We start from the raw sequence: 23,258 nt of genomic DNA on the forward strand, positions 1-23,258 counted from the left end.
TTAGATTGGTAAGAAGAATGCAGTATATACATTTTTATTAACACAATCCCGCTTTTGGGCCGAACAGCCACTTCCGAAACTGGGCTTTCCGACGAAAAGTCAATGACTGCTAGTTTCCCGTGAATACGCCTGCTTACCGTTTCATTAGAAATGTATTGAAAAGATGTGCAGTTGATAAAATAGGATTGAATTGGTAAAATCCCTTCAACGTGGGGAACCATGGATAATAAAAACAATCTTTAATTTCAATAAGGTAGCAGGAAAGCAATAGTTTGTGTTCTTGATTTTGTTAAATTGTTTTCAAATGCACAATCTTTTGAGAATTGGAACGTATGCAATGTTACTACTTTGATAAATGTTACATACAACGCATATAGCATGTATACATGAACAATCGAATGATTACAAGCATGAATACATGCTACTATCACTACAAAGAGACTTACGTAGTCCTGCGTCACCTATATACGCGGTCGTGTCTTGTACACAACCCCTCTGATTTTTTTGTTTTGTGCACGTCTTAAGCTAGAAGATGAACTGGACTGTCGGCTTATGACAAATTAGTGACTTTAAATCGCGTCAATAAACTTAACAAGATGGCCAAAACACGATCCCGGAATCTGTACACGATGATACTGACGAAGCTCGATTGCATGATGAAGGATGATGAAACCTACGTCAAACAGCTTCCAACACAGAGGTTTGTTACTGTAACAGGAAGGGAAAAGGCGCCATATAAAACTGTCAAAGTTCGCTAAGAGTTATCTTATTTGGTAGGATATCTGTGCCTGTGGTTTGAAGAACGACATTTTCATTGCAACCGGGACCGTCAACCGGAAAATTTATGTGTGCGAGTGTCTGGAAAAACATCTACTACCTTTCCTGAAGCAAACGTTTCCGTGCTGTTTTGGCGGATTTAGCATCCTGATATTGCGGAACAAAGACTAAAAAATCGATCCGATCGATTTCCACCAACCTACTCGACTTTACCTCTTTCTGCATCACGCAACTTGATGAAAAAGCACAAGTCGACGCAGTTTACACTGACATAAAAGCTGCATTCGACCGGATCGATCATCGCATCCTTCTACGGAAATTGCATCGTTTGGGAGCCTCAGAGCAGCTATTGGCTTGGCTTGAATCATATTTACGCGATAGAGTCTTGCAAGTCAAGTTAGAATCTACTGTTTCATCTGTGTTTACAAATAAGTCTGGTGTTCCTCAAGGAAGCAATATGGGGCCCTTGTTGTTCATATTGCTTTTTAACGATGTAGTTGTGCTACTAGAAACCGGATGCGCAATTATCTACGCTGACGATTGTAAATTGTTTCTTACCATGCGCTCCATCGACGATGGTCGTCGGCTCCAAAGATTGTTAGATGGCTTCGTGAATTAATTAAGATCAATTACTTGATAGTGAGCACAGCAAAATGTGAGGTAATAACGTTCCATCGCACTCCAAACCCTATCATATTTGGCTACAATATAAACGAAAATACTCTCCGGAGGGTAGAGCAAGTTAGCGACCTCGGCATCTTACTCGACCCCAAACTTACGTTTAACGGTCACCGTTCTGCTAATATTTCCAAAGCATCCCGACAGCTAGGATTTATCTCCAAAATCCGAAGAGATTTTAAGTACCCTCACTGCTTGAAATCTTTATACTGTGCACTAGTCCGTCCTTTACTTGAAAACGCCTGCGTGATTTGGCAACCACACCAGCTCACCTGGATTCTAAGAATCGAACGCATTCAAAGACGATTTATCCGTATTGCCCTCAGAGAGTTGCCTTGGAAAGAGAATCTTGGAAAGACCTACCCGTGACGTCATGCATCCGGATGTTCACTCGGGTTGAAGAACTGCACGAATTTGGAGAGCCTACTCGAATTTTTGTTCAAAAATTGTCAAGAACTGATGCTTTGTAAGAGTTTATGTGACCTTCATTAAAACATTGTCAAATGAATGTATCAAATAAAATAAATAAATAAATAAATGAATAAATAAATGAATAAATAAATAAATAAATAAATAAATAAATAAATAAATAAATAAATAAAGAAATAAATAAATAAATAAATAAATAAATAAATAAATAAATAAATAAATAAATAAATAAATAAATAAATAAATAAATAAATAAATAAATAAATAAATAAATAAATAAATAAATAAATAAATAAATAAATAAATAAATAAATAAATAAATAAATAAATAAATAAATAAATAAATAAATAAATAAATAAATAAATAAATAAATAAATAAATAAATAAATAAATAAATAAATAAATAAATAAATAAATAAATAAATAAATAAATAAATAAATAAATAAATAAATAAATAAATAAATAAATAAATAAATAAATAAATAAATAAATAAATAAATAAATAAATAAATAAATAAATAAATAAATAAATAAATAAATAAATAAATAAATAAATAAATAAATAAATAAATAAATAAATAAATAAATAAATAAATAAATAAATAAATAAATAAATAAATAAATAAATAAATAAATAAATAAATAAATAAATAAATAAATAAATAAATAAATAAATAAATAAATAAATAAATAAATAAATAAATAAATAAATAAATAAATAAATAAATAAATAAATAAATAAATAAATAAATAAATAAAAAACTAAAAAAGTAGGATATTGCCAACAACATGCGGATGGTGTCCAAGGACAAAAACCTTTCCAACACGCCAGAGTTCAGCCCAATCAAGAAATATTGAGCCATCTTCAAGCGGAATCTAAAGAAGATCCAAAAAACTGTTGGAACCGAGAAGCTCTCTAGGGCAAGCTGGCATTCTACGGTGAATAAAGTGACCGAGGCAGCAGGAGTTAAATGAAAAGCCCAGCAAATCGGATGATTAGGTTAATGGGAAGTTCCGCTGAATATTTTCCCTGTATCTAATATAAATTAAACTTCATAGAAATAAAAAAATGTTTTTAATAGAAAATTTAATCAATTTCTCTTCATGCCAAATTTGACCATAAAGCTATGAGTAACGCTATACACTGAGAAAACTTTTCGTGTAGTTTCTATGTGTCCCACATATGGATTTTTGCAATATCCTAATAAATGATTTTTATGTGCCAAACAGCTATCATTTATGTGCGCTCGAAAAATTTGCACATACTATTCATACATGTATAATTTTTATATGTATTTCTGAGAGGACTGTGTTTATATGCGGCTCATGACAATCAATGGAATATGGAAATTTACTATTAGTTAAGTGCAGAATATTTTTAGTGTACTGTTGTAAAACCTGCTTTGTACAATATCGCTAAACATGTATTTTAAATTACGATTTTCATGCGGTAAAATTGTTTTATGTATTTTCAAAATTTGACCACAAGGTTTTAATCATATTTGGTTTAGTGCATCACTAATTGATGTCATCTAGCGTTGAATAAAAATTAAAAAAACAAAGCGTTGAATAGAAAGTAAAATAATTTTATTGCAAGTATTTGTGGAATGGCTTTTCAAACCTAATTTAAGAAATGTTGCAGCGAAAAGTGTGTGTTGCTGAAGTACTGCGAAAGGGAAAGAAAACAATCACTTGTTTTGTTAGTCATATATGTACCAATGCTTCCATTTTTATCTTCGCATATACAGTACACATTCGAACCCAATATTTCACAAGTGTGTTTACTGCACAAGATATCGATTACTTCTTTATCGCCAATTTCGCTACCCACATCGCCGCCGGTATCGAGTCGTTGCCTTTATTGGTGGGAAATGGCAAACAGCCTGAACCTAGCTCTTATTGAGTCTCTCCGTACATTTACACATTGGCCTAATACCGTATTTCCGGTTTTGTTTCCTTTTCCGACAGATCTGTCCAGGGCGCAGCGAACACTATCGAAGAGCCTGAATGAGTTCAACTTTGAGTGCATCGGCTCGACGCAGACAGACGATGAGCAGGTGATAGCGGATAGTCTTAAGCAGTTCGGCAAGCTCATCTCGGCAATTGAGGAAGAGCGCGATAATATGGTAAGTCCATCCATAAGGCCGTTTATTTCTAGCTTCATGTTTTACATTACAATTTTTTCTATTTTTTTCTACAGCTGGACCGGGCACACGATCAGATCGTGGGACCCTTGGAAGAGTTTCGCAAGTGTCATATAGGAGGTGTAAAAGAGAATAAAAAGAAGTACGACAAAAAGACTGCCAAATTTTGCCAGGCGCAAGAAAGGTTCCTTAACATGTCCTCCAAAAAGCCAGGTGCTGCCGTAGTGGAGGTGAGTCCATTTTCTAGGTTTGAAATGAATTATTTGAAACGCTCTAGCTATCTAGCCGGCTTGTTCTGAAAGCAGAGTATTCTTTCATAAATAAACGGGAAAAATATCCCTGGGCTGGATGTGGTATTCTAAATCGAACTATTCGTTACGCCTGCCCATTGATATTATATCGGTATTCTCTGTTACGATGCTGTGCACTGCAAATCTGAAAGAGAAATGTTTTTATGCATGTTATCTGTTTTTTACATTTGTGTCGTTATCATTGTATTGGCCTGCAGGTCGTCGTAGTATCTATCGTCGGATGCCATTCATGTGTTTTGTTCGTCGGCAGTGGGTAGCAGGCACTGAGAGATCATCACGATGTATTTTTTTTCGGAAGGACTGCAAGCAGACGGAGGCTTCAATAATATTGCTAGGAGAGTTCGAATATTTTGAGAGAACGTTTTCGTTAACAAGATCGCATGCGCCAATTTTTACTCTACCATTTTGGATTCCGCTTCGTATAATTGCTGTGAAATCATTCATGCTACATTACGTAGGCGAGCGATGTAACGCGTGAGCTTCAAGTTTCACCGTGAGACAATATTTGTCACAGTGAACGTGCTGGTTTTTGCGAAAGGACACAGGGCAGGGGAGTGTTGGTGCTGTATAGCAGCGACGCGATTTAATTGCTGTTTCACAAAGCTTATATTGGAATAAAATATTTTGCTGCTGAACAAATCCATCCTTGTTCAATGTTGAATGTATGATGTGATATCAGTCAATAAAGTTGATCATGAGAACCAAATAAGCACAGTTTTTCAACATTAAAATTTTTTAAGCAGAATTTTTTTGTTTTTTGATAAATCGGACAAAAAATTCTGGATTTACATCAACAAATTTGTTTTTGTAGTTTGTTTGTTTTTGTGTAAATTGAGAGTTTTCAAAAAGTGATATTCGTGAGCAAGTCACGACCAGTAAAACTTAAACAATTTTCACCAATTAGCAAGTACATAGAAAAATTAAGATAAACTTTCTAACATAAACGAAAATTGCACGAAGTTCTGATGTATGTTGTCAAAACATTTTCATCAAAATTCGACACATTTAAAACATTCACGTTCTGCTAATTAAATGTGTCAGAACGGGGTTCACAACATTGCACGCTTACTGTATTGCGAGGGTGAAACGGGCCACTTGCTCGCGTTTGGCACTCTGCTTCTCACCATCGCAACAACCCCAATGGCCATCACCATCGGATAGGCAATTCACACAATCTATACATCACAGCGAGTAGCAGCCGCAAGGATGTGTTGTGCTAAAGGATCCTAATAAATTTCCTTAGTTTTTCACTTTCATGTTCTATTCTTTCTGGTGTGTGACAATTTTTCATCTTCGAAAAAGAAGTGATTTTTTAGTTTAGTTTATAAGGGTGAAGACGTAATTCTAACAAATGTGAATTGAGTAGGTAAATAGTGATCGTTGGACAAGTGCCATTGACTGCCATTTTCCGTACAGTCTTGGATTAGAAGTAAAAGCCTATACTTGATATGCACGTAGCCTAAGTGAACAGCGAATACTGGAACGCAGTTTTTGTGAGCGCGTTTTCTGTGAAGCATTTTATGTTAAATGAAGTTCTATTTAAAAAGACAAGGCTTATACTGAAGAAATCTAGAAAACTAAGTGATATCTAGAAGGAAATAGTGCAGTGAGATGATATTTTTTAAACCATAATGCTCATGAAAATTTAAAAGGCATCGTTTCCGGACAAAACTAATTTTCACTGTAAGAATCATTCAAAATGACTAAGAATATCAGTTTTATTCAGCTTTTTCACCAAGTTTCAGTTCTCATAATTTTCCATATTTTGTATGCTTCCGTTTCCCTCATTGATAAATGTTAAAGTTGACGGACTTGCTGGTGTGCGTTTGTGTAAGATGTGCTCTCTTCTTGGCTGCGTGTGTGTTTGAGGGTGTGGGTGTCGGTTTTATTGGTCAATGAAATTGTAGGACTCGACGAACGGAGGCGGCAAACAGATGCTCACGCGACCGCCAAGTCAAGAAGGATAACGTAAGCAAAATAATCTATCCCATAGCGACAAGGCGCGGAAAAATGATAGAACAAAAGGTAAAAATTTGACCACTTGGGTTCGGCATTATATAATCCTATTAGGCAGGTTGTAAAACTAGCCCATTCGTCCCAAAATGCCATCGCTGGGTGGTTGGTGATTCTCTTTGATGACATCATATCTAGCGTGTGAATGGCTAGAATGTTGGTGGCATTGATTGCTTGTGTTTGTATGCGCGGAAAATTATCGAAGAGAAGAAAATTCAAGAGGAAAAAATCAACATACAGCTGTTTTCAGCATTGACAAGACAAGATGGGGTGTAGTTAGTGTGATATGATACAATATCGTCTGGCATCTATAATCATTAACCTTGAAAAAAGACGATGTCTTGTCTTATGATTGTATTCACCTGCATGCGAAAGGCGGCGTTCGTGACATCACATTGAAGCCAGCAAGTCAGGTAAAGACCCGCTATTTCATAATGACGAGATGGCAAAACAATTACCATTTGAAAGATGCCCCATTGTTGAAACAATGTTTTTTTGCCTTCGTTCTTCCCCCGGCTCTGAATGGCGCTGTTATTTAGTTTTCTCGTTGTTGCGGTGTGCTGGAATTAACGAGGGAATTACAATGGTTTTGTTTTCTCGCGTTGAAACTTTCGCTTTCCGAATGGAGACCCAGCGCTTCAAAGCACTAATGTTCGTCGTCCGGTTGTCTGATCGGCGCGGCGTTGGATTCGAACTTAATGAAACGCTGCTAGTATCAGAGCAAGAAAATCCCACCAAGAAGAACCGCTGCAGTTGTTGGTGATTTTTGTGCCGATTGTAAGTTGTAGTGGCGCTTAGAGAATCCCAGCAAGTTGTTTTTGATCCGTAGCTGCGGAATGATATCAAACCTTCTTAACTTAATGTCCTCGAGGTGCTTACCGCTTAGTTGGTTTCGAGGTACGATGCTGGTCTAATAAGCCTGTCGTCGTATGTTCGAATCTCGACTAGGCGGTGCTGCTAGATAGAGTTAGTAGGATTATTGCATTAACCCCATAACGCTGTCCGGCTGTGAAGTCTGGCGATAAAGAAGGGTCAAGTCTTAGAAAGACGTTTAAGCCCAAGGCTTTGCTTTTTGTCCTAGAGGTGTAAGCATCTGATTTATTTTTAACATTAAAGCTTCAATATCTAGTATTGAATTATATAACAGCTATGCTATATAGTCAGATTTGTACTAATTTTTAAAATATGTTGGTTGTCTTGCAGATTGAATCAGATTTTATACGGTTTGACTTTATATGAATAGTGCCGTTTAGTACCTATTTAGTGTTATGGCCATCGTTGATTTGTTGATTTTAAACTCGACATTTATTAGATATACAGCTTTGGGTTTGAACCACCCAGTTAGGTTCGGGGTACGATGCTGGTCTAATAAAAACCAGTTGCCGTATGTTCGAATCTCAGCTGGGTGGGGCTGACAGAGTCAGTAGGATCGTTGCACTAGCCCCGTAATTGTCCTGTACTCTAATGACCGGCTGCGAAGTCTGTCAATAAAGAAGAGTCAAGTCTTATAAAGGCGTTTAAGCCCAAAGATTTGCTTTTTACAAGCGATTAGCGAATTCTCTAATCTCTACTTACCATTGAAACAAGTTCAGGATCAGGGTTCGATAATTGACCAAAATAACATGGACATATAAGAAAAGTTAAAAATAAAATTGTACCATATATTTTTATTTTCGACATTGGCACTAATTCCAATTTTGGGACTAGTGCTACGATCCTATTGACTCTAATAGTTTCTCCCAATCGACGTTCGAACATACGACGACTATCTTGGAAAGATATCAAGAGATGATAATTAACAGATGGATCAACAGATCGTCAAACGGTAGGAGAAACAAATTGATGAATTGTAGAGATATATTCACGGAGTCAGTGCACCGACTGCGAGAGAGATTGTAGATTTCAGTGTGAAAGCTGGCTAGAAACTACTATGTAAGAGCCTTAATTGGGGGCCATCCATATACCACGTGGACAGCTTAGAGGGGGGTGGGGGGTACGTGAATGTCCACGCTTGTCCACGGAAGGGGGGGAGGTGGTATAGAAAATGTCCACGTGGACAAGCGACATTTTTGCAATAAATAGAACTTTGTGCCTTTTGAATTAATTAAAATTAGGTCACGACGTGTATTGTATTTTGCCTTACAATCAAATGCAGCTCGCCACGAAAAAAAAAAATCCGTTGACAACGTATTTGAAAAATAATTCGTCTTCCTAAAATTTCACGAACCACAACGGAGAGGTCTTGTGATGTGTTAAACTCAGCGACCAAGCTAGGGTACTCTGGTTGAACAGGGGTTGAAGCAGATGAATCTACAAGCGAAGATCAAGCTGGAACAGGCTTTCCTGTAGTCCATCATTTATTTGCAGTGGACAAGATCAGCATGGGTAGAAGAACTAGATTTTGATAACATGCCTAGTTCAGCTTGCTTTTACGTAAGCTTTTTTCTTAATTTTTTTATATTACAGAATAACGCAAATGAAAACAGAATTGAGCACAGAATTTCACATAAGAAAAAAAAATGTCCACGTGGACAAACAACGGAGGGGAGTTGGGGGTTGAGTCGATGTCCACGCTTGTCCACGGAGGGGGAGGGGGGTGTTGAAAATTGGCATTTTTGTGTCCACGTGGTATCTGAATGGCCCCTTGGCCTGTAACCAAAACCAAGCCCCTAACAGGACGCCATGTATACGTGGTTAGAATTGTAGCCCACCCGTTTGACACAAAGCTGAAACTAATCCACGAATACTCTCATCCGAGGCTGGAAAAGAAGGCGCAGGAGTCCAAAATTTGTGTTACAAATAAACGGTATTTAGATGCCAGTACCCTGGTTAAACCCCCAGTCTAATAAGCGTATTGTACAGGGTACGCTTTGTACGGGGGCTTAGTCTGCTTGACCGCAATTGCTTGTGAAGCCCATAGTAAGCACGACTTCCGCTGATAATACGCCTCCGAATGTCACGACTGGTATCATTGTCCGTCGTTATCAGTTAGCCAATGTAGACAAATTCGTCGACTACCTTAAATTCATCGCCGTCGATCATTATACTACTGCCCAAGCGGCGTTGATCGCCCTCGGTTCCGCTATCCAGCATGTACTTTGTTTTAAACGTATTTACCTTTAACCCAATCTTTTCTGCTTTGCGCTTTAGTCTGTTAGTACTGTTCAGCCACCGCCACAGATTTTCTCGTCATCCATTATGACCACGACGTCGCACTTCACCGGCAAGATGTTTTGTTTAGTCTTGACCTTGAAATGCGGTCATACATATATATTAATATTTTTTGAAACGGTGGTTCTACAATTGATGAAGGGACGGTAGGGTAAAGAAATGAAATTTTTTGGTGAATGAGTGGAAAGAGCGGAAAGGTGAGGAGGGGGGGGGGGGGGTGTATTGGTAGCTACGCTTAACAAGTAGTCGTTTTGACTCCTACCTTTTGTCCAATGCCGGGAGGTGTATGGGTCGAATCAAGCTATAATCTGAAATTATAACCGGATTCGAACCCACCACACCTGCCAGGGTATGTGGCTCGCTGGTACTTGTACCTTTGAACCATAGAGGTGCTGGATAAAAGGAGACTGCAAAACCCACTTATTAAGATAGTGACGCGTCTGGTTGGGTTTTAGACACAAGTTGTGCCTCTTCCTCCGTCTACTGTAGATAACCACCGACCGAGAAGTTATAATCTAACTGCATAGTGTCGTCGTCCTGCCAGTAAAATCAAAAGATAGGAGTCGAAACGATTACTTGTTAAGCGCAGCTACCATTACCCCCCCCCCCCCCATACTGATCCCCTCTGCTCTTTCCCTTCCTTCACCAAAAAAATTTCATTTCTTTCCCCTACCGTCCCTTCATCAATTGTAGAACCACCGTTTCAAAAAATATTAAGATGTTTTTTCACCAGCATCATCAGCCCCTCCTTCTGTCGTATAAAAAACAGAAGGTCAAATTTTGATAACGGAATTAGCACCCAGGCTTTGCTTTGCTTCTGCGCGATTGCTTCCTGCTCAGACGCGGCCGGCCTTGACTGACGCTTCCGCATAAAAATGTCCATTTTTGCCTGGTACTTCTTCAACGCGCAGAATTATAAGGCCACCTTGCTTTCGGTCTTTCTCTTTATGTTCTCGACTTTACGGTCGCAACAGGCTTCAGTACGATGTTCTTACCTTTCTCCAGAAAAGAGAGAATATTATAAATGCCTGAGCGGCTATTGTATTCTGCGAACGCGAAGTACCTCACGATGTGCAACTTCTTTGCTACTGGTTGGAGCCTGCAGTACGAACAAAGCAACGAGCGTAGTTGTTTCACTGTTTTAGCTATGGTTGTTGCGTATCAACTGATAGCACTATCAATTTTGTTCTGTACACAACTACAGCTCTACGAAACCGAACCTCACGTTCATTAGTGCCACTGTCAGGGGCGGACTGGGAGCCAAAGGGCCCACCGGACCTTTGATATTAGGGGCCCCAGTTTACAATATTCTCATGATAGTAAATTGTAAATTAACACAAAAAAAGACATCTACTCAAAAGACATCAGCGTTACAAGGAAAGTAAATCGAATGAATATGGGCTCTATTTTGTAAGTCATGTCGTGCAACTCGACTCGACTCAGGCACTGTCGAGTATCGGGAGTACGGGCAGCATAGCGGCTCGATGCTCGAAACAAAACAAACTCAGTCGTTATTAGGACCGAGTTACCAGCTAGCATTAGCATAGCATGTGCGTCATATTAGCGGTTCACGGTACTTTAGTTTTGACGCATTTTTCTTCAACCCAATCTTCGCTGCTTTGAGTTTTAGTTTGTTCAGCTACCACCCCAGATGCTGTTGATAAAGTCCCCTGCGAAGTTAGAATGGCCATGATTTTACAATCGATGGTATCATACGCAACTTTGAAATCAATGAAATAATTGTGCGTTGAATTCTGTATTCATGGACTTTTTGAGGATCTGCCGCAGTGTGAACATTTGATTTGATTTGCGTGATAAATGATATGATGTCAATAGTTCAATATATATGAGTAGCTTACTGCGTCTACACGTCAGAACAGAAAAGTTCATAGTGCAGGCGATTCCCGTGCCGAGTTATAGCTATCCCTGGGATTCAACTCTTGGATTCTCCTGTAAGAATCATGCTTCTATAAGCAAGGTATTCTGTGCGAATCCTCTGTAGAATTTCTTCACACGATTTCAATGTGAGGAATGCCCGAGACTCTGCGCGAATCTTTTTGGTTCATCCTGGTAGAGCTGCGGAAAAAAGAACCCAACGTCTAAAAACGCCAGTACGAAGAGCACGTGCTCGCCAGTCCAGAGGAGAGGTTCGTCAGCAACAACACACGGAGTTTCCACAAAACGGTCCGGTGCAAGAATTTTGCCATGCCTGTGATGTGCAATGATAGTGCTGGCAACCTGCTTACTGACCAAACGACGGTAGCAGCCAGGTGGAAGAGTATTTCCAGACGCTGTTGAATAGAGAAGTAAACACGAAGATCAGCAGCTACAGGATAAGAATTTTGAGCGGGGGCCAAACTGTGGAGCCACCAACACAGGAGGAGATCAAAAGAGCAATCAGTGAGCTGAAAAACGGTAAGGTTGCTGTAAAGGATGGTATCCTGGCTGAACTTCTAAAAACGGGGAGCGAGCAGTTGTACGAAACAATTCGCCACCTCATTGTCACGAACAGAATATGGGAGGAAAATAAATATCGGAGGAGTGGTTGATTGGCCTCATTTTCCATAATTTTAAAAACGGACATCGACATGAGAGTAAAAACTATCGAGGCATTACGTTACTCAATTTTGCCTATAAGGTGCTCTCCCTATTCTGTGTTTTAGACTGAGTCCGTTAGCTGAGTTCTTCGTTGGCGAGTATCAAGCTGGTTTTCATGAGGGTCGCTTCACGATGGATCAGATATTTACCATGCGTCTAGTAACTGACGAGTTCCGGGAGTACAACTTGCAGACTCATAATATTTATATGGATTTCAAGGCGGCATACGATTCAGTCAAACGAAATGAGCTGTGACAGTTAACGCTAGGACATGGTTTTCCCACAGGACTAGTTACGTTGATTCGTGTGACGCTGGATGAGTAAAAATTATGAGTCAGAATAGCAGATGAGACCTCACGTGCTTTTTGATTTTGCGGATGACGTCGATATACCAAAATCAAAAGTAGAGCAGCGAAAGAAGCCTTTAGGTCATTTATTGAGAAATTGGGACTTACCATTAACACCGCCAAAACGAAGTACATGGCGTGGAAATCCAAATGGTGTTGGTGTCGAAGAGGAAGTGAATATATTTTGGTATGCTCGTGATATGTGACAGCGATGTAAGTCGTAAATTAAAACGACTAATTACAACTGCGAATTGGCCTTTACGCAGGCATTACATTTTGTAGCTGAAGTCCCGTAGCTTGCAAATTCGCGTAAAACAGACGCTCTAGAGAACACTAATCCTCTCGGTGGCCCTTTACGGACATGAATCATGGACGCTAAAAGAAGCTGATGCTAAAAGAATGCTTGGGGTTTTAGCGTAAAATTTGGCAAAATCCAAAATGGAGTGTAGCGCAGACGCATGAACCACGACCTATCTTAAGAATGCAAATATGCTGTTATAATGAAGCTAGCACAGTGTGGCAGTCTGCGCTGGATTGGTCACGTGTCTAGAAGGCCCGACGAAAGAGTAGCCAAAATTATTTTAAGCAGAGAATCAAGAAGAGGCCGTAGACTTCGGAGTAGACATTGCACTGATAGATGTGCGCTATCGAGGATGATGCACGTTCAGCTGGTGTTCGAGGGGTTTGAAGAAAGGTAGGACCATAATTCATTCGGCGCAGGATCGACAACGGACCGTCGCCACTGAAGTAAACTGAGTATGGAGCTTAAGCCGACAGTTCAATACTTATAAGTAGTCAAATAACTGCAGATGAAATACTAATTCTATTTTTAAATACTCAGAATTGAAGCTGGTAATATTTTCGGAGCTTGGACCCCAACAGCTCAACTTAAATGATTTCATGAATCATGGGGTGCTGGGCCCCGAACATTCGTGATTCATAGAAAAAGTTTAATTGAAAAAGAAATTTTGGTTTAAAGTTCGGGGCCCCAACAGTCCCATTCGAAGCTGAATTTTCAATTATCAAATCGGTTGATTTCATGAATCATGGGGCCCCAACAATCGAACATTCGTGAGTCATAGAAAAAGTTTACTTGAAATAGAAATTTTGGTTTAAATTTCGGGGCCCCAACAATCCCATTTGAAGCTGAATTTTTATTTATCAAATCGGTTGATTTCATAAATCATGGGGTCCCAGCAATGGAACTTTCGTGAGTCATAGAAAAAGTTTCCTTGAAATAGAAATTTTGGTTTAAAGTTCGGGGCCCCAACAATCCCATTTGAAGCTGAATTTTTATCATCAAATCGGTTGATTTCATGAATCATGGGGCCCCAGCAATTGAACATTCGTGAGTCGTAGAAAGAGTTTAACTGAAATAAAAGTTTTGGAAAATCTCATTTTGTGTAACAACGAAATTTTTACTGGGGCCCACCGGGCATTTGCCCTGGCCACTGTGCTAGTTGTGGTATTTGAAGAAAGTGCGTACATTAAGATCCACTGTACAAAACTGCTTTTTTCTATAATTTAATTACTAAACTTCTTCATCGCTGCGTTCTCCACTCGTGGTCGCTGTATATCTCAAGCAAGTCAATCACATGAACAGTTTAGACTGACATTCCAAATACCTGCTGACCCAGGTAACCAAAATAGCATTAACATAAGCAGTAAATCAATCACTTATTGGCATATCCGGCATATTTTACTACACGTTGCTGTATATTAGCACTCCATAGCTGTTGTAAATTGGCATCCAAAATTCTATTCTTCTAAGAATTCTTCGTGTCGGTAATCAGCTGCAAACAAACATTGTCTGCACTATATGAGGGTAAGCAGTAAAGTAGCTGTATGTTTTGTCAAAATAGTTTTAAAGTAGCATTTAAGGTGACTTAGACGCTGCTTGCATTTAAATTGCGTCAGTAATGCCTATTGGTTACCTGGGAAGTTTTCAAAGGTTCCTTGCCACAGACACCATAGCATGAACTTTTTCTCGAGCACGGCCCAACTTTGCAGTCAAATTCCATTTTGTTTGAACTTCTCGTCACATGCAATTTCAGTTTTTTTCTTTTTTTCTTCAATGTGAAGGGTAAATTAGATCAGTATTGTTCAATCGGCCTTAGCTTTGGCCGGATTCCACTCTTTGTGAACCCCAGCGATGCCATTATTGTTGTACAACTGAAACTGCTCGTTGTCGTCGTCGTCATCAACATAAAACCAGCAGTCGTCTTCATATAACTCGATCTTAGGGAACTTGTCACTAATTTCCCAGACGTTTTAGAGATAGACCCTTTTCGTGTTTTGTGTTGATCTTTTAATGATGTCAGGCATATGAAAGTTTATTTTATAACGGTAGTTTTTACAATTGACGGAAGAACGGCAGTAGATAGTAATGTACCGTATCTGGTACCCATGTTGGGGTATTTGCGGATGGCACCAAGCTATAATCGGGGCCAATTCTAACCGGATTCGAACCCACTTCTCCCAGGCCCTTGGGGATCACAGTTGTTAGTTAACCTTTGAACCCCAGCGGACTGGATACAAGAAGACTCCACAACCCCCTTTATTAATCGTGAGATGTACTTCAGACTCCTCCAAAAATGTCCAAAAAAGGCTCAGAAATAGGAAATTGCTTTCGGTCTGATCGAAACATCGTGCACATGGGGGACCTCTGTTCCTGGTGCCGGAAGAGAACCGTTCTCGTTGCACTGTCGTCCGGCATTTTTACGACGGGTAGGCGCGCTTTTCTTTCCTTTAAGCCTTTTTCTTTCATGTATTTAGCGTTCGACGCATGTATTTTTAACCGGATCAGTTACGTCAGTTTGTGCGGAAAACTTTGTTCGTGCTTAATTTGTCATAGCTGGTTCAATCGATTGTATCATACGATTGTATCATTTGAAGTCAATAAGAATATGATGCGTGGGCACTTTATGCTCTCGACATTTCTGCAAGGTCAGTTGGATGGTAAAAATTTGGTCCATAGTGGCGCAAGCTTTCATGAAGCCCGTCTAATAATTTAATACGAAAACTTGTGCTATCTGGAAGAATACTTTGTAGGCGGAGTTTACCAACGCTATGCCGCGATAGTTGCAGCAGTCGAAATAATAACCCTTTTTGTAAATGTGAATTTTGTTAATCGGTGAATTATTCTGCTGGCATTTTTGACACCTGTGCACAGTGAGGAATCGCTGGCCAGCAGCCAAAAAATGAAAGTTCATTTCGACTCTCCGTTGTATTTTTCCTGTGATTCTATATTATTGAAGTATTCAAATCCAAAATTTTAGATCAATATGACAAAATTTGAATTTTCTATGAATCTTGAAAGTATGCTATCTCAACATGGTTTAGTGTTTTTTTGAAAAATAACCCAATATTTCAAAACATGCTAGAGGTCTAATGGTAGCTCGAATTTCAACAGTGTCTAAGGAAAAGTTCTTCAAAAAATAGTGCTGAATAAAGCCCATTAATTGAGTTTGCAGTAATTTTATCATAGTATGCCACAATTTTAATTTTCAGTGAAAAAGTGCCATATTTTCGCGTAAAACACGCTTAAAAGTTTTGAAGCCAAAATTCGCCACTATTGACACTACCGGTAAAAGTTAGCGTAAAATATGAGCTTTCAAATGTATATAGTCTCATTTAGCGCAGAGTAGCGCAGAGCAGAGATGTTACGCTTGTAAGGCTATTATATTAGAATTCAACAATATAGACAAAATGCAAACACTCAAAGTAAACGTAGGATATCTTAATTATGGGATATCTCCTTTACATGGTTGGATAACCTGCTTCGAATGTATGGTCCATATTGCATATTGACTAGATTTTAGAGGTTGGAGGAAATCAGGAGGATACAGTCATAGTAATGAAGGAAATACAGCTTGAAGATCTTATACCAATCCTGGTATTAGTTCTGAAATCACGGGTATAGATATGAAATTAATTAAAAGGTTGAGAAATTTCCTTATAGCAAGTTCTTGAACACATTATTTCAGAAAAATTCGAAACTTATTGTTTGTATACCAAAAACCTTTATGTCAGGGTCCTCGTAGACTACGTCCACTGCAATGCAAAGAATTTGAATTCGCGGTCATAAATGAATCTAGACAACTATATTGCTGATAGGACGAATGACAGGAGAAGCACAAGAATAAGTTTTTCTTTGTTTAATTATAGTCACTTTAACAACTCGGGTCATTCGTGACTTCTGCGGGGTTGGGAATTGAACCACGGTTCTTGGTGTGAGAGGCGTGAATGCTAGCCACTACACCGGTATTGACCCTCACGAAAATAAGGTTATTGCTTTAAGCTAAAAATAGTGATAAAAATACAAGAAAATATTTTACATGCAAAAATGAGTGTGAAAATACAAATCGTGATAGAATTATTCGTCTTCTTATTTCTCCGGATAAAGCTTATAACTTCTTCGAAACGGAAAAATGTAATTGGAAAAATCTTTCCGAGAACGCTATATTACTATTGAAGACGAAACGTGAAACGAGTGATTCTGCAGAAGGAGAAGAAGAAGAAAAATAAGAAGAAGAAAAAGAAGATGGAGATAAAGAAGATTAAGAAAACTAATAAGGGGAAAAGTTTTGATTTTTGATTAATATTAACTTATATGGATTTTGTGTTGATCACAAAGCAAGCTCATACTTGCTTTGTATTGTTTTATATAATGTTTTATCCTATAAAAATCCATCTGCAATAGTTTTCCAAATGACCCTCATTTCTTATACGTTGTTAAACTTAAAAATACTTGAAAAATAGTTGAAAATTCTCCCTAACACAAAAAATATACGTTCTAATGCAAAATAAACCTGAAATTCGGGCTCAGTACCCCCAAATTACTTAAGAACCACATATTATCCTTGATTTAAAGAGATTTTTTTGCTTGGCCAGCATTTGTATGGAGTCGCCCCACTGTGCTGTGGGGTGATACCTGACGATGAGACATATGAAATGTTGATAATTTTGTTAACGAAAATTTTAAATTTATTTCTGGAGTATAATGTTGATGACTGTTTTATAAACTATGCTGGGTTAAGTCATTTATACAGCAATATCGATAACATTTAGTTGGTCGTAATTGTCCGTACCACTGCGATGTTTTGCGATTTTGCATAATCCACCCTTAAATTTTATCTTACGCTGGGGAATATGAAAAAAAAAAACATCTTTTGACGAACCCAAGCTATGCGGTAACGTTTTCAGTTTGCATTAGTGCTTTTAGTTTGCAATAAAGAGTGGTGTGACAATCATTAACACATTTCGTCGCGCGTACCGAGACTCGTGTTGCTTGTGTGACTATAAAAAACGATGACGTTACTTTCTAAACGTGTTATGATTCGAATTTGAATGGATGAAGCAATAACCGGGCCTTTGTGCTTTTTGTTAATCCGCTGAAATTGGCTGCTCCATCGTTCAGTTCAATTTCATGTTTTGTGCGAAGTTTGTAGTGCTCTTGGTCGTCTGGTTGATGAAAATTCCCTTGAATTGCTATCATTACAATTATCTTGTTTTTTTTTATGTTCAAGCATTTTTGTGTGTAAGAGACGTATGATGCCGGAAAGGGTTTTCTTTTTTTCTCTTGTGTACTGTACATAATTTGAGTCAGCTTGGGCCCGCGCCGCGCATTAGCAGTCGCGACTTTTCCTTTCGTTCTCTTGTTGTGCCGAATGGACTGTTTGTTGATGGAAGAAAAGTTGCCAAATTCGCACGCCGCCGGTTGAGGTCGTCATTTGATAGATGTTCGATATTTTCATTTTTTATTGTCTACGCTTTCACTGCTGAATGAAGATAGTTCTATTTAAAGCTCATATACCTTTTTATTTTTTCATTTAAAGATATTGATGAATGTGATAAATTAATGTTTTCCACAGGCTGATGCATCATTAGGAATGCTAGAAAGAGAATACCTTCAAGAGTCCCTTAGTTACGTTTTGGGAATACAGGAAGTACAAGAAAGGATAAAGTTCGAATTTGTGGAAATCATTCTGAGTAAGTATCAATAATTGATAGCTTGTTTAAGCGTAACTTTTATGTAATTTCATGAAAAATTATTGTATGGAAAATAGTACACTTAATCCAAGCGAAGTTAGCTAACAATGCTAGCAGTTCGTAGTTTTCCATAATGATTCGATTTTTCTTAGGCTTCTGTGTCTCTTTAGCGATCTGAAATAAAACAGTCAAACATGTGATTTCAGCTTTCAATCGATCTACGATATCGATTTTTTCGGCCCAGCTTTAAAAAATAATTTGTAATTTGTCTTTTAGAAGAAATTAGTATAATGTTAACATATATAGTTTCATCAAAAAACTGATGTGCATTTTTTACACAAAACTATTCATGAACTTCAGATCAAAAACTGATTAACACAAAACTGTTTTGTTTTTTATTCTACTAGGATTTATTTCCGATTGGCTGGTGTTCTATCATCTCGGCCATGAAGTAGCGGAAGATGCCAGAGACTATCTGTCAGATCTCCAGCTTAAAGTTCAAAAGGTAAGCCTCTATAGCTTTGCGGTAAAGAATTTGTAAATTCTGATTAGTGAGAACTTTGCAGACACGGGAAAATTTTGATGAGACTCGGCAGAAGGCGCAGGAGCTAAAACACAGATACATGGAGAGCAAGATGAAACCGGAAAGCGAGTACGCCAAGCAGGGTTACCTTTTCGTTATGGAAAAGAGTAAGTATAGTCGAGACCAATTTTTCAATTTGACATTATATTCAACGCTTTTATTTTTCATTCAACAGAGGCATTCACTGCAACATGGTCGAAATATTATTGTACATACAAGAAACAGAGTAAAAAGTTTTCCATGCTGCAGTTCAATCAAATGTCGGGCCGATCGGTGAGTTTTTCGGTTTGGTGGTGTGAATGAACAAATTACCATTTCATATTTTCTTCCACCAGCAATCATCCACGGAAGTACTGACGTTGGCTTCCTGCACGCGCCGGCTTTCGGAGTTTGAAAAACGCTATTGCTTCGATTTGATCTTCGAAGAGCGGCCGGCGATTACATATACCTGTCAAGCACTTAGCGAGGAGGACCGAAAGGCTTGGCTGAACGCAATGGATGGTAAAGAGCCGGTATGTGCTTAGAGTGCTATTAGCGTAGATATTTTGAACGACATTGATCATTGCGTTTGTTCTTTGATTGTTTAGGCATACCTGGCTCCATCGACGAATCACAACGAAGATGGCAACCTGGACGATGTTGGATTTGCGTTTGTACGTAAGTGTATTGAGGTACTGGAGCGTCGGGGGTTGGAGGAGGAGGTAAGTTTGGCAAATATTTACGCTAAATTGTTGTTTTCACTAAACTGCAAATCTGCAAACTTTTTTGTAGGGTTTATACCGTATTGGTGGTGTGAGTACAAAGATAACGAAGTTATTGAACATGGGACTAGACAGAAAAAAGACTGAAAAGGATAGATTGATGTTTTTCAATGATGAGCAAAGCTCGGACGTGTTAGAGAGTAAGACGATAGCAAGTGCTTTAAAGCATTACCTAAGGAATCTGAACGAACCACTAATGACCTTTCGCTTGCATCACTCGTTCATTTCGGCGGCAAGTGAGTATCTTTAATTTGTCTAGCAGTTCGTTTTACATATTGTTTTAAACAATAGACATCTCGAAATCAATTGAACTGAAATCAAACAATTATTTATACACACACTGTTTTTAGAGCAAGAAACCCGACAGCAGCGAATAAACGACGTACACCAGCTGATACACAGGCTACCCAAAAGTCACTTTGAAATGCTGGATATTGTCATTAGGCATTTGAAATGGTACGAGGAAATAGTTAATTTGCTTAGTTGTTTCACTTCAGTAACATGTGTCTTGTGTTTTTACAGCGTATCCCTTAAATCAGAGAAGAACAAAATGTCTGTGTTCAACCTAGGTGTAGTATTCGGACCAACACTGCTGCGAGCAGCCGAGGAAACAGTCGCTGCCATATTAGATATAAAGTTTAACAATGTTGTGATAGAAATCCTGATTGAAAACTACGATAAAATCTTCAAGTCGCAACCAGGCAAAAATGTTGAATACTTGTGAGTATTTTTTATATATGTTCTGAATCAATAACATTGTCGAGTTTACGTATTGATCATGTACCGCTGATATTTGAAAAGTAATTTTCTATTGCGAAAAAACAGTTTTGTTTTCAGTTATAGTGATGGCTGGAGATTGTGTCCTAAACGGTTCTCCTTGTCATTTATTGAACCAATGCCTGTGTTGAGGTATTTTTCCACTCTGATCTAGATAATTCGTTTTCCTCTCTAGATAAGGCTAGCCCAAGCAATTCCTTATACTTATATTATTCATCATTTACGTTGTACGTACGGGTTATCTAATGTTGTTTATACTAATTTTGCAGACCACATACGAACACAAGCCCACTAATGGCCATGCCGAGGTCCTACACCGGTATTGGTGGTGGAGGCGGTGGTATTGGCGGAGGAGGAGGAGGAAGTGGCGGTGGTGGAGGTAATGGTGGAGTGGTAGGAACCGGTTATACCAAAGAGCGCAATGTTACTTATTCCCAGCCCGTTGTACGGGTTGTAGCCAAGTCAAATTACACCGAACCAGTAATGTCTTCTAGCTTGCAAAACATTTCCAATGGCCTATCTCTATACAGCAAAGGAACCAATCACTATCCCACCTATGAAGCAAAACCGAAGATCATTTCATCAATCAATAGTTCTACACCGTCATTGCTTCGAGATACTACTCTTTCGCCAAGAGAAATCAGTATAGATACCCGGGAAACCACCTACCTAAAGTCCGCGCCTTCAACAATCACAATCAGCAGTCACAATAGCCCGCCCCCGCCGAACCACAATCACCATTTGGTGCGGCCAGACGGCAGTGGAGGCAGCAGTCAACTGTATCAAAGCAACTACCAGAGCCATTTGTTGCATAGCCGAGGCGATCCTGCGTCCATGATACGTGGTGGTAGCGCGGGATCGGACAGCATATATGGTGCCACGACAACAATGCACAAACTTGGTCACCCTAATCCAATGACCAGTAGTGATTCCAATCTTACGAACACTAGAAAGGAGCTTTCGATATACGATCGTATCAACTCCACCAGTAGCTCGAATGAATCAGTCTGTTCTTCATCTAGTCGAGATCTCAATCATTCGTATGGAAGCAGTCGGCCAATATCCAGTTGGGATTATGGAACTGGAAACGGCAGTATCGGCATGGTGAGCAGCACACTGAGTAAGTTCTCCATCCGGGACGACACTAGTCAGGGATATATCCCGAAGAAAACGCAACGCGTGAAAGGTCTAACACGGCACACCAAAATGTTGACGCCGAGAGATAACTTGTGAGTGCCTTAATTGTTTTTCTTGGGTATTGAATTTTTTTAACACTACTCATTTTAGGCGCGTGCGGACTCTGTACGCCTGTTTGGCCGAGAACGATGGTGAACTGTCGTTTGAACCAAATCAAATCATTACCAATGGTAAGTTGCTTGTACACTCGCATCGTTTTTAGTTAGTTAGTTATTCTTACTGCATGTGCATCTAAAATGAAAATGAATATGCCTTCAATTCGGCATATACTGTTGAGTTGTTGGATGCGTTTATGGTTCCTGGATAGACGCAAATTTTAAGTGTATTAAATAAGCAAAGCATTTTTATTTCACTCACAAAGAAAACTGGTTTTAAATCAACAAGAATAACGGTTTAAATTATCACACACCATAAGCTATTAAATAATCAATTTCGCCCATTTCGGAGTAGCTTTAGGTTTTACTTTAATTACTTTAAGACGATTTTCTTTTGCAATGATCTTGGCGTGTCGTTTCTCTGCTCATGCTTGTTCTTTCTTTTGTTTTTGTGACTTTATCTTTTCATTCAACGCTCTAGAACGCTTATTTACGCGTTCCTCTCGGTATCTTAAGAATAGCCTTGGATAAAACGAATGTATATTCCAATAAATTTTCCGTTCAGTTCATTATGAGGAAGATGAGTTGTCTGGCAACGACCCTATCAATCCGATCTTCATACTTCATACGACTGCTTTTTCTGGAATGTTTATTTCGGACACAATTTAGAAGGTTCTTCTTGTTGCAGTGTTGTTAAAGTGGGGTTTTGCGAACGTTTGATCATATGCTTCCACTTTAAGTTCGTGAAAAGTTCGACACTCGAAAACGTTTGTTCCAATGAACTTTGAGCGACCCAAAATAGGACACGCCCAATGGTTGCAGCACATGGGATGCGTAAATCAAAACAATCTGGTTCGTGCGACAAAATAAGACACGTGTGAAATCCAAAATGATTGACAGTAGAATTTCAGTTTTTGTCACCAAGGAACGAATATATTTCTTAGATATTCTAAGAATGTTTCTTGTGTCATCTACCCTGATTGGTTCCGTCCAACCGCTCAGCCAGGGGGTGCACTGCGAGCAATAACTGTCAGCAGCCGTCGTTTATACGGAAAGAGAATCAACGGTAGAGCAAGAGTACCGGCAAGGTTCGTTGTAAACTAGGCGGTATAGCTTTTTGTTCGATGTTTCGTTCGAATACGGTAAATGCACATATGTCGTCCGTCTGTAAGCATGGCTACAGTCTAAAGTCCGTAGAAGACTACCGATTTGATTCGGAGAGTGTCGTCGTGGTTGGGCCACGGTTTGGAATTCGCCTATAACTTTTGTTTCAAAAGGAATTTTGGAAATATAAATACATCGCTGCAAAGGTCTAAGAATAAGGTATATTTCCGGGAAGTTTTGAACTGATTGCTTGAAAAATAAAAAAGTTATAGGCATTTAC

General features: G+C 38.8%; 1 protein-coding gene across 7 annotated transcripts in view; it reads left to right on the forward strand.

Annotated features, from left to right (window-relative positions):
* The window catches only part of LOC128733564 (rho GTPase-activating protein Graf), a 105,826-nt gene that overhangs the window by 74,851 nt on the left and 7,717 nt on the right, over window positions 1–23,258 (forward strand). For all 7 annotated transcript variants that reach the window (XM_053827228.1, XM_053827225.1, XM_053827223.1 and 4 more), the window contains exons 3-15: window positions 3,855–4,012; window positions 4,087–4,260; window positions 18,344–18,461; window positions 18,869–18,966; window positions 19,028–19,151; window positions 19,220–19,317; window positions 19,380–19,556; window positions 19,632–19,745; window positions 19,816–20,041; window positions 20,156–20,261; window positions 20,328–20,525; window positions 20,852–21,811; window positions 21,870–21,949. In XM_053827228.1, coding sequence (XP_053683203.1) covers window positions 3,855–4,012; window positions 4,087–4,260; window positions 18,344–18,461; window positions 18,869–18,966; window positions 19,028–19,151; window positions 19,220–19,317; window positions 19,380–19,556; window positions 19,632–19,745; window positions 19,816–20,041; window positions 20,156–20,261; window positions 20,328–20,525; window positions 20,852–21,811; window positions 21,870–21,949 — 2,631 coding nt within the window. The remainder of the gene's footprint in view (window positions 1–3,854; window positions 4,013–4,086; window positions 4,261–18,343; window positions 18,462–18,868; window positions 18,967–19,027; window positions 19,152–19,219; window positions 19,318–19,379; window positions 19,557–19,631; window positions 19,746–19,815; window positions 20,042–20,155; window positions 20,262–20,327; window positions 20,526–20,851; window positions 21,812–21,869; window positions 21,950–23,258) is intronic.

Source organism: Sabethes cyaneus, chromosome 2, assembly GCF_943734655.1.
Source record: "Sabethes cyaneus chromosome 2, idSabCyanKW18_F2, whole genome shotgun sequence".
Classification (NCBI taxonomy): domain Eukaryota; kingdom Metazoa; phylum Arthropoda; class Insecta; order Diptera; family Culicidae; genus Sabethes; species Sabethes cyaneus.